The sequence below is a fragment of the Thunnus maccoyii genome, chromosome 14 (genome assembly GCF_910596095.1).
Source record: "Thunnus maccoyii chromosome 14, fThuMac1.1, whole genome shotgun sequence".
In the NCBI taxonomy this organism is placed as follows: Eukaryota; Metazoa; Chordata; class Actinopteri; order Scombriformes; family Scombridae; genus Thunnus; species Thunnus maccoyii.
In genome coordinates, this window is record NC_056546.1 from 28,836,262 (window position 1) to 28,848,443 (window position 12,182).

The following is a 12,182-nucleotide window of genomic DNA, read 5'->3' on the forward strand; positions in this document are numbered from 1 at the left end:
TTGGTAAAATTCAGACCAAAACCAAACTATGATTTATAAACAGCCATTACAGTCTACAGATCTACTTCCTCACTCAATTTTGACCTACTGTACTTACTGTAGCTGTGCACACAGTTAACTTGTGTGGTTTCTTGGTTTTACCTCGTAGTAAAGTGGTTAAAATAATCTGTTTTTTTTTTTAACAACCTGTCTGACTGTTAGTGTTTCCTGCCCCGTCGCACTTCATTGGAGCGATGTTGCTGTGATCCCAGATTTCTGCAATTACTTAGATAAATACAATGTTGTCCTAATATATGATGAATGATGACCAGAGTTAAGAAAATACTGATGCTTTTTCCATCACCCAGTGGTTGATCCGCCAGAGAGGGCCTAATGCAACAGACTCGCTCTTCAATTCGCTTGTGCTAGTGTGCTAGCGTGTTACATGGCCACTAGGGGTGGAGCCATAGCGAGGTTATCTGCTCCGGTATCTATGGATGTATAGTTAGCTGCAGGTCTGTGTGTTTGGATATTTGGGAGTGAGGTCGAGTGAGGTCCAAAAACACACCTGCAATTACCACTTAACACCATATGGTGTCACCAAAGAGAATGAACTGATCTTCGAGATTGCCACTTTAAGACCAAAGTTATGATTTACTGGAATTATCATTTAAAATTGTTGATGGGAAAGTTGGAAGAGCATTTAATGCATTGACATTTTTATGAATATATGGGTATTAGAGTTTTATGTTTTTCTGTATTTGCTATGATTTGACAAAATTATCTTAACCAAGGCCCACTTACTAGCTTTTTCCAAAGCTTTCAACCACATCTTGCAGTCTTCATCATTTTGCTCACTGATGAAGTTAGATGTAGTTGACAGTTCCTGAAAAACCTAGTAAATGGACCTTGACTTACAGTTATTTTGACAAACTACTTTTTCCAAGGTCAGGAATGAACTTTCACATATTTACCTTAAAGGAACATTTGAAGAACAGTGCAACAATCCAACCTTGGAAGCATATGACGTGTACATGAGAGTGCAATAACCATTGATATCCTCATTTATTTGGCCTGTTCAGTTAGCACAGGTATATTGATGCTTCCTCTCCTTCATTCAATACTGTCCTGCTCATGTTTGATCATGACTTCTCTCAGAGATTTTTCTGAAAGCCTCTGTACTAATTAAATGATTATACATCTGTCAACGCTCTCATGATGCAAGCTCCACACTGAACAACTCTGTATGATGTGCGGTTCCCAAGGCCTTTATCATATGGATTTCTTTATGGGAAGTGACATGACATTGATCTTTATCCGTACCCCCTACGCCACATGCACACTTCCAGCACATCTAATGGCTGGCTCCATACCTAAGTGATCAGTTAGACACCGTTTATGTGGACTGAGCATAAAAATTCTCTGGAGGGAGCTGGAAGAAATGGGCGGGTGGGGGATAATTAATATTGTGTACTCTGTAGCTACAAAGTAATGGGGGAGGTGTAATGTTTCATCATGCAGTGGACATTTTATTGATGGTGCTGCCTTCTTACGGTGACTAATGGCTAGCTAGAAGAATCTCCTTTCTTTCTTTATTTCTCCATGTACAAAAACAAGTTAAGACATGTGTACTTTGCCCTTTACAATTCTTCAAAGTCTGAATCTTGTGACACGGCTTGAAGAGACTGTCCGTCTTCTTCACGAGGCTCAGAAGAGATTTCAGTGCCTCAGAAAAAGAAAACCCATCAAGGATTGTGGAGCAATTTCAAAGACAGGACCTCAGGAGTGCCTAGTCTATAGTGGACTTCAACAATACATAAGAGTGAGTTTGACCTGTAGCTTGAGACTGCTTGGTCTAGTTCAACTTTCAAAAACAAGACAATTGTGTCCTTGATTAAGATTAAATTGGCTGCAGTCAATCACAGCTGAGGGAATTCAGACTTTTTGGTAAGCTAAACTTAGAGACCCATTATCTTGTCCTTGCACTGAGAGGGCAGGACACAGACAACAGATGAGGGTACGAGAGAAAAATGGCGAGAGAGATAGCAGTGCTGGGACTTGCTGAAGTAATTCAGATCGAGTTGAAAGAAGAGAAATGAAAAACACTGGATGCATGCCAACAAAGGTTTCAAGTCAGGGACAGAGCGGAAAAACAAAAATATGGTAGGACATGTTTTTGTATGCTTAACATTTCTGCTTAAAATCCCAAACTCAAAACAAAATTTTACATGAAAATGGGTTTGTGTTGGGGAGGATGTAAATATGTATTGCTGTGAACCAAATGTCTTCATAGTGAGACCTAAATGAAACAGTACACAGAATGTTAAATCAGCTGCTACAGTGTTTGGCAGTAAAGCCATGTGTGTGTTGTATACATACCCTGGTTGGCCTGCCGTAGGCTGGTAGTAGCAGCGTAGACTATCTCAGCTGTCCTCTGGATGTCAGGCACCAGTAGAGTCAAACCCTCGGGCTCTGGATCTGAGCTATCTGTCTTCACCACACCTTTGCTCTTATCTTTCTTTGACCTGGAACATACACAGATATATGTTCAGCTATAATGTAGAATAGGGTGCTGTTTGATAACTTGTTTTTCAGATATCAGTTTTTTTCCCTTTAAGGCAATTACTTTACACACATTGAACTTGCTAACCATCCTGGAAGAGTTGTAGTAGCTCAAGATGGGACAGATCTGACATACAGAACCACTGCTAGGATACAATGGAATAGTTAACCCACTAGTATCAGCTTAATGTATAACTGCCATGATATTGGTTAAGGAGACCAGACTATACAATATTTTTGTCTTTCAAGTGTGTCAAATTAGTACATCATAGTCAGAAATTCATGCTGTGACTTGGCTGAGACATGAGAGATTACATGTTGGATCCCAAGCAATCATAGCTTATCCTTCCGACTTTAGAGACAGCACCACCAACAAATGAATGAAAGTATACTTGGATCCATTCCTGGTCACTGGGCGATGAAGGTGGACATACTGTATGTGTGTGTCACACCTACAGGTGGGATTCATTTGGTATAATGCTCCTGACTTGAGGAGGATCACCCACGACTGTCCAGGCTCATATAATATCATATAATAATCTCACTGATTGGCCATTTGGGCTGTTCTTCTTTCATTAAAGCTTCTGCGTGGGGGTGTGAGATCAAGTACAAGCTTTCGTGTTTTTTTTATAAGCGTCAGTGTTCCTGAGTGTGTGTGTATGTGAGCGTGCATGTGTGTGTCAGGGCTGCCCCTTAAAAGTCGCTGAATCAATGCATCAATCAATAAAATGGAGTAGACTCACTTTTTGTCAGTGGAATTGCTGCCAGCCCTATAAATATGAATGTCTGTCCCTGACTGACTGATTGACTGAGTAATGAAGCTACACCATTGGTTGGCCGAAGCCAAGTATCCCAGAATGCATTTCGCACCACCTGGCAGAGATTAAGCTGTTGTAATTTTCACTATAGGATTCTTAATATGTTATTAAGTTTTAATATTTTTTCAGGCAAGAAAATAACCATGTAAGTTCCCATTATGTGGTCAGTTTATCCATCCTATATTTGGTGATTTACTGCTGGCTCTAATGTCTCTGCTGCATTTTGATATATGATGTAATTCACAGGTGAAATCTAAGAATTGTAGCTGCCTCATTAGTTTGTCTGAATGTAAAGTGATGCTTCATGTTTTTACTGGACAGAGCAACAGCGCTGCCTCTGGGACTCTATATGTACAGATATCAGCACATTTACATAAATATAAATGTATTCAAATTAACAGATTGGTCTTTATTAAATATTGTTTTATTTTAATAAGCTACATCACAGTTTGTTTGTTTTATTATAGCTAAATTACAGACTGAATAACATCATTTACTGCATCTCTCTGTCAATGAGGTTATTTTTAGTGAAAAAAAAAAGTTAGTGGAGCTTCGAGTTGAGATTATTTTGTCACAGTACAGTCAGGTAGGTGTGTTGAAGCTGAGCTGCTGCTGTCGGCAGTCACAATGATCAGACTGTGTCCTCCAGTCCTCAGAAGTTTGTACTTCCGTGTCCAACTTATCGAGTCCGAACTAGCAAATACGCAAGTCCAAACTAAGTGTACTTGGTATTGAAAAAGGATCTTTGGCAAATTGGCTTCATTCAAAGCATGGCACACTTCCTGGGGGCTTGGTCCCCATGTGTCACCACTTCCTGTATCCGTCGTGTCAAATTAAAAGTCCTCTAGTGTTTCATATACAGTGCAGCCATATACTTCACCTAGTCTTGTTTATCCACATCATTGCACACGGAGAAACACAGGGTGACAACATGACGGGCTGTAAACTTTTCCAGATTCTTGTCTCTAAATGATCTAAATACATAACTGTGATGGAAACGGAGGACAGCGTGATGCAGAGGAGAGAAAATGTGTTTCCTTCTCCAAACTCTCAGCGCCGATGTTAAATGCAGCAAAGTCGGCTAAACTCCTTTTTAAACAGACACGTACCAGTGTCTCCACCGTCCAGTCTGATCCACTCTTCAGCTGACAGGAGAGATGCTCCATGCTGCGCTTGGCTTTTAGAACTGAACTAATACCAGGACACACTTTTTATTTCTGTGACTGTGTGGAAATCTGACGTTTTCACATCACAAATGATGAGCAACTGCATTAAAACACAAGTCTTACAGGTAAAACATGAGGTAACTGAGTGGAGATATGAATAATATTTCTAAAAGGACACTGTATTGAAGAAAGAAACAAAGTCATACTGTTATGTTGTTTAGTATGCAGGCCCATAAGAATGAAATATATGTAACGAGATAAATAAAGAGAAATATACTGTACATGAAAATACATGTCACATCTGATGCATCAGTCTGAAGTGTCGGCTCTGAGTCAACTATGAAAATCCTGAGTTGGGGATAGCCCTAGTGTGTGTGTGTGTGTGTGTGCTATAAACCCAGGTGGAATGTGAAACTTGTGGGTATATCATGCTATGATCAAGCCTAACATCATCAAAAGACCTTAACAGATCAATAAAGACATGCATCAACATAGGGTTGATAAAGTTATCTTTAAACTTTGACTAAAATTGATTAAAAGTTGATTAACATCTGATTTTTTTGTCAGTAAAAAGCAGCAATGAATGAAGAGAGGCTGTCCAAATCCTGTCTTAAGATTCTTGGCACAACAGGTCCATACTGACACTCCTCATCCCACAGACACTACAGGCAGTCTGAATTATTTTGATAGTGTGACTAAACTAAAATAATGTATGAACTAGTAGCTCCACACATGAGGTGCAAGTTTGAACCCTTTCAGTGATCTAAAATGTTGCCCAGTCCATGTGTCAGCGGTTCAATACGGCACTGCTGTCTCACTGACTGATCAGCAACTATATGGTTTTCTTCTTGTGGTACCTTAAATGAACTGCTGCAACATTCATGACAGACATTTTCTAAAAATACCATGAGATACATCATTCATAATAAGGCACTTCGATATGTATGCATGCAGTATGTATGTATGTAACCTGAGTACAGCGTGTTGTCAAGAAGCTTACAGGGACTGCCTGAGGAACATGAGCTCACTCATTTGAAGATAGTGTGGTCACATCTCTTAGGTTATATGTAGACTTGTACTTGAGCGTGTGTGTGTATATAAAAAGGTACAGCATTTGTATCTTATATGCAGAGCAAAGGCAATGTTTTTTCCCTACGCTTAGTTGGTCTGGTGTGTTGGGCACATGTTCCTGCCATAATAAAACGCATATCTGGACATGTATCCCTGACTACTTCCAAAAGCTACTTAGTAACCGAATCTCTGTAAGTCCCAATGCCTCTTGGGGTACATTCACATAACCTAGGATGTGTTTTGATGCCAAGTGTGAACAGGGCTCCAGATGTAAAGATTCCCAGTGCAGCAGTATAGCGGAGAGGAGCAGAGTGAATGATACCGGAGTGGTGAGGTCATTACTAGTTCAAAGTATTAAATTAGACATTACTCCTTATGAATGAAGTCAGTTTTAGTGCATAAAATAAGACAATTAAAAAGTATGTGGAACTATTTGTCTTGATGTACTGTGTAACATTTGGGTTCTATATATAAAATTTTAAAACCAGGGAAAACGAATTAAATTATTCCTTTAAGCCCACTTATGTTATATAGATTTTCTCCATCTGACCTGAGGCGATTGGTGTATGTGTCCACACATGTCTTCATCTTGGCCAGCAGCATCCCAACAGAGGTCTGTCCCTCAGAGTGTTCTTCGTCCTCCTCTTCCTCATCCTGCCCCGGGTCTCCAGACAGAGGCAGCAGCAGAGGAACCAGAGCCGTGCAGGTGGAGATGGCCCTCAGCAGCTCCAGTAGTGCCCGATAGAGAGGCACATGGCGAGCCATATCCAGAACTGCAGAGAGACAAGACAGACACAAAGTGTTGAAGAGAGTACTATATGGAGGGGAGGACAATAGAATATGCATGCAAAGTGACAAAAAAAAACCCAAAACTGATTTACTCTGAGAAAGAAAGGTCTTTTTGTGTGCTCAGTGCTGCCACTGGTGGCCAGAGGCTACGTAACAGCAATATTACTTAAGTATCTGGAGTCTCCTTTATGTGGCTTCCAGCAGCACTGAGCAGAATTCTAGTCGATGAGCAATGAAGAAATCCTGTGTCATCTCTGATTTACATTGTTTGTATTGACTTTAATGGAAGAAACCCTTCTTAGTCACGGTAAATCATGTTATTTGTTACTTTGCACCAGGCAAATGTTATTTCCAACCTTACAGGTCACTAAGAAAACCATTGATGACTTTGGTATTCTTAACATTCTTCTTATAACAAAGTTTAAGAACTTCGCAGTGGCATGAGGGAATTCCAGGAGTTAGTGATGCAAGAATGTGATATGTAAAATGATGGTCTGGGGATCATGGATAACTTTAATAAGTAAAACCATAGAAAACTCTCCATACAGTACGTAGATTATGTCAAAAAGAAGATCCTAGTAGGGATTTTAAAAAACCAACAGTGTATTTGCCTTTGTTCCAAATCAGGCATGATTATTTGGTTAAGGAAATACTTTTGTTGCAAATACCCAAACTAGGGTCACAGGATGTAGATAGCTTTGGGGTTAAAATGTGTTCTGATCAAACTAAAGCACAAGGCTTGATTTTGGCATTTTACTTTTATCAGATACTGTAGGCCAGAGTAGAAAATAGTGAGGGAGAGAGAGGAATGTGACATTCAACAAAAGGTCCCAAGCAGGAATCAAACCAGTACCACATATTGCCATCACAGTATTAGGCATGTGTCTTAACCGCTAGGCCACCAGACGCACCTGCTTAATGCTTATTATGGTTGGTTGGAAACACCACTGAATGTTCAAGTCCCAGGGAGTTTGCCGAGAAACCTCCATCACAACATGATTACATTCCAACATCTCTGATCCAGGGTTGAATGGGAATGTTATGTTTGACCATTGCCAACAACACCACCACCGCAACTAAAACCAACTCTGTAAGCTCTTCTGACCGATCTTTCCAGGCTGTTTAATCAACGATATGACAACAAACTACAAATTATTAAAGAACAAACCAAAGTAATATATTTTTCTCTGTGCAACACTAATAAAAAAATAATCCTGCTTTCCAAGCTCATGAGAAAATGTGGTGAATACCTCTGCTCAGAGATAGAGGGAAGAAAAACTCCAGCTTGTTTTGAGATTACACTGATTATGGAGAGAGCAGGTGTGTGAAATATGAAATGGATCATACTTTTGGGGAGCAAAGGTGTGAAAGGGGATATTGAAAGATTTCCGGGAATAGCTTAAAAGACAAATAATATGCTAATACGGTGCAACCCTGAAGTGGTCAAATCAGCTCCAGGACATAGGCTAGACTGTATCTGAAATGGGCAAACAGCTCATATAGAGAAATAACGATAGTTACTCAGTCATAAAGAAGCGATGAGTGAATCTACTCTTAAAGCCTAAAAGGCTTTGGCAGATATTTCCTCCTAATAAATGGAATAATCAGTTGGACATGACAAGAATTGGGGTTGTCATTTTCAAGAGGTATAATTAACAAGAAGCTCTTTAAAATGAAGTCTGAAGAGAATGCGAAGGATGGCAAAATGTCCTGATTAGGAGATGAGGAGATGAAGAAGGGATTGTTTGGATGGCAGAAATGAAGAGCCTGGTACTGGTGAGATATGTACTGTGTGTGTGTGTGAGTGTATGACTGTGACAGTCAACGGTCTACCTCAGTCGTTTCGAAATTCACAAACCAAACCTGACAGCTCCTACTTCTTGCCCACAACTGATGCCTGAATTAACAGGACATGGATGGCCCTGCAGCCTGAGTCAGCTGGAGACGTATGTTAAATGAAGGTTCATGCTTGGCAGCGAACACTTTGGTCAAACAAATAATACAAGAAAAACATTCTCTTAAACAGTTTCTATTTTTCTTTATAATTTATTGCATGAAGAGTATGAGACTTGAGAGTTTAACAATCACATCTTTGCTATAGCTTTTGTGCACAATTCTGAAATTATGCTGGTGACTAAAAACAAAGGGTTAAAAAGAAAGAAGAGCTTGAATTGTGTTAAAGTGGTAGGTCAAATTCCCAAATCATCTCAACTGTTTTATATCACAACCAGAGAACCAATTTACATGAACAAGGGTCTGGTCATATCATTTGGGTGTCCATCTTTGTTGATCAGTGTAAGAGGAATCAAGGTGGAACCAATGGGTTGCTGTTGGTTTGTCCTTACAGAGATTTATGTGTACAACACAAATGTAACCATGCCAGTGTCACACACATAAAGAACTGGACATATTGAAAATGTGGCCTAATAATGTAGATGAAAAGTCAGAGGATCACCACCTTAATACAATTAATTCTGTGAACATCAATGAAAACATTTGTTAGAAGTGTAGTGCTAACTTCATCACTTCTAGGTTCAAAGCTATATATACACAGTTGTGGTTTGGAGGCAGTGTGCAGCATTACTCTTCATAGGTACCAAATTTATGCCAAACAATTCAAACTGTGGAACACTAAATAAATTCACTCCCATGGAAAGAGGTTAGCTAGAGTGCAAAACAGTTTGGCAAATGTTACCTAAGACTCAGTGTTGGGTTAATTTTCAGCCAGTGTTTGTCACTTGCATCAAGCAGTACTTGAACAGAAGCCAATCAAATACAAGGGTCTGTTGAGACTGAAGTATAAGCATCAATATTCTGACCATGTAAAGACATATCATTTTCTGAGAGGCTGTCCAGTGTGTGTGGAGGTACTTGTGCATCCATGCGCTTGCCTGTAAGTATCAGCCTCAAAATAAATAGAACGGCTTTTGTTTGTGGCTCCTGGACTGTTTTACATTTATATTGAAATTCCCGGCTCCCTACTGTCTTTCTTCCAGCATCTGCACAACACTGACCTCCCAGGGCTTTAATCTGCTATCAAATCCTTTAACCAGTGTCTCTAGGTGGCACCTAGCATGGAATCCCAATCCCTTCCCAATACATCTATGTAATTACTCAGAGCATCAGAATTCCTCCTTCTGCCCTGCGTCAATGTCAGACTTGTTTTCCTCTCCACTGTGGTTAATAAACGCCAAGAAGACTCTACTGAAAGACAAGCGAATAAAAAGAAAGGGGCAAGACATCTACAAACACTTCCTAGATGCAGGGCTTTTTTTAAACAACTGGGTAAGAAAATCACAGAGCCTTCATTCTCCTATGAGCTAATGATAGTGTGTCAGGCACTATTTATTAGACATTATAAAACCTCTGCTTTAGCTCCAAGAGGAAATGTACAAAGGGTGGAATTTCCATGATAGAAACAAAATTGATTAATGTACATATAATTTAATTAATGAATTTGCTCTTCAGGTGTTTTGATTAACTTTATAAACTACCATTTGTCATTCAAAATTTGTGCTCATATCAGCTTTTTCAACTACACTGGTTAGCACTTGATGTCAATATTAGTTTTTGATCCACCACTTTGGTCCTGATTGAAATGTCTTGACAACTATTGGATGTATTTCCATGAAATTTGGTATGGATGATCAAGGTCCCCCCAGAGCATGTATCCGTTTATCTCCTGATTTTCTTCATGCACCAGCAGCAGATCAAAGTGAATGAATCCTGTGAATTCAACGTCTACTAGATAGACCAGCACCTAGTTTGAGACCAGATATTAAATTCTAATGACATTTCATCTAGTGCAACTAGCGGTTTAACAATTTTGGGTTCAAGAGACATGTCTATTGGATAGTTTGCCATAAAATTGTTGATTTGTTTCTTACAGGGTAAACTGTAATGACTTGGATCTAGCTACAATGTGCAGTTTCCTGATGCATCTGTTCTACATTACTTATTTCACGAATGTTGATATAATGCCTACTTTTTGACTCATTATTCAAGATCCAATTCAGTTGGTGTAAAGCTAAAAACTGTGGGGCCTAATGAAACCTTTGCACCTATCAATGATGACCCACATCGCATAAGGGTTGGAGGCAACGTGTTTGATTAACTATTGGCTTTGTAAAGCCTACAGTTTTGGGATAAACAATACGAGTTTATCAAATGAAACGTGTTGTACTCAAATAGTCAAAACATTATTTAAACAGGTTAAAATTTAAGAGTATTAAATGTTTAATAAAATAAAATATTTCAATGACCACATGAAAGACTTCGGCAACACACTCCCATGAGTAAATGTTCTTTTCTTTTTGCCTTATAAGAGGAATAAGTGGGCACCATTAACCAAAGAGGAAAACAAAAATCATCCCTGTCTTGTAAATATATTTTAATTTCCATGGAATTCTCGACACTCCATCAACAACTGGAATCCTGAACAGTGATGCAGAGCAAGCAGTAAGGAGAAATATCAGAGCCTGCTCTCCGCTCAGCCACAGGACAAGCAGCAGCCCAAACATGCTGGACATCCATCACAGCTATGACTATCTTGCTAGTGCTGACCTGCAGTCATTGCAGTGCTACGAACAGCGGGCCTCCACTCGCTGTGATTTAGAGCCTTCGGGGGGCAGTAAAGAGATGGGTGCTGTGTGTAGCCATGTTGGATGCTCGGACTGATTAATAGTTAACGGGGGCCTCTAGACATGAACGAGGGTGCCTGCAATGAGTTAGCGTGGCATATGTAAGGGCTGCTTGAAATAAAGGCACTACTGCTAATGTCTCCCTGTTCGCCCGTGTAGCCTCACCTTGTGTCGAATCAATTGCCTCACCGAAATAGTGTGTCAGGAAGTTGCATTTGAAATCAGGCTGTGAATCATCCACAGAGACACACACAACCACTGATGTAAAGATGTATATATTAAAGGAAGAGTCGAAGATCAAGCTTTGGCTTTAGATTTGCAATTTCATCTGTAGGTGCACACAAAACCTTAAGTAACATACAGAGTACTGAAGTCACAGTAATGGATACACTAGCCTCCAGCTGGCTCATACAACAGTATAATAGTGTGGTTAAAAGTGTATTTCTAGTGCTCACCTGTGCATATATATATTATTATTATATAATTTTGGATAATTACACTTTTAAGTACACAAGTGAAAAAACAACACGGATATATGTACTGATTTCTTAGCAAAAAATAATTTTATTCTCAGTTGGACTTTCTGAAACTAATTACTGCTTCACTCATAAAAGACACATCACCACCTCTAATACCTCCCTGTAATTTCTCTTCAAATAGATATATGTATTTTTGAGAGAACCATCAGAACTCAACATACTATTTTTGGTTTTGTATGCAGAAAGAGATGCTGCTGGGCCTGATCTGACCTGTTAACCTGAGCTTCTACTTCCTGTCCAGTCAGCTATTGGCGCCGCTGGGTGTCAACAGCAGAACCATCTGTTTATCCACTTAATCACCATCCACCAAGGGTTTCTGTCTTAACACACACCGTGTTCCAAGCCTTCCTCTGGCTGAGAGATTGAAAAGCAATAAATAAATAAAACAAACGGAAATAAGATGAGAAAATGTATATATATAGATACACACAAACAACCAGATGGAGTGGGAGCTTCAGATATTTTCTTTTGTTGGTTTACGGATGTGAAATAGGCACAATTGAAAAGCATACATAAATAATAATAAATAATTTAGAAGTTTGTAGAAGTCTCATTACAATTTCAGTTCTAATCTGTTATAAAGTACATGGAATTTGATTCTGCATTGTTTCTTTTGTA

General features: G+C 39.3%; 1 protein-coding gene across 7 annotated transcripts in view; it reads right to left on the bottom strand.

Moving 5' to 3' along the window:
- The window catches only part of birc6 (baculoviral IAP repeat containing 6), a 125,895-nt gene that overhangs the window by 27,799 nt on the left and 85,914 nt on the right, over window positions 1-12,182 (bottom strand). For all 7 annotated transcript variants that reach the window (XM_042432631.1, XM_042432636.1, XM_042432637.1 and 4 more), the window contains exons 65-66: window positions 6,147-6,369; window positions 2,359-2,504 (exon numbers count right to left, since the gene is read on the bottom strand). In XM_042432631.1, the coding sequence (XP_042288565.1) occupies window positions 2,359-2,504; window positions 6,147-6,369 (369 nt within the window). The remainder of the gene's footprint in view (window positions 1-2,358; window positions 2,505-6,146; window positions 6,370-12,182) is intronic.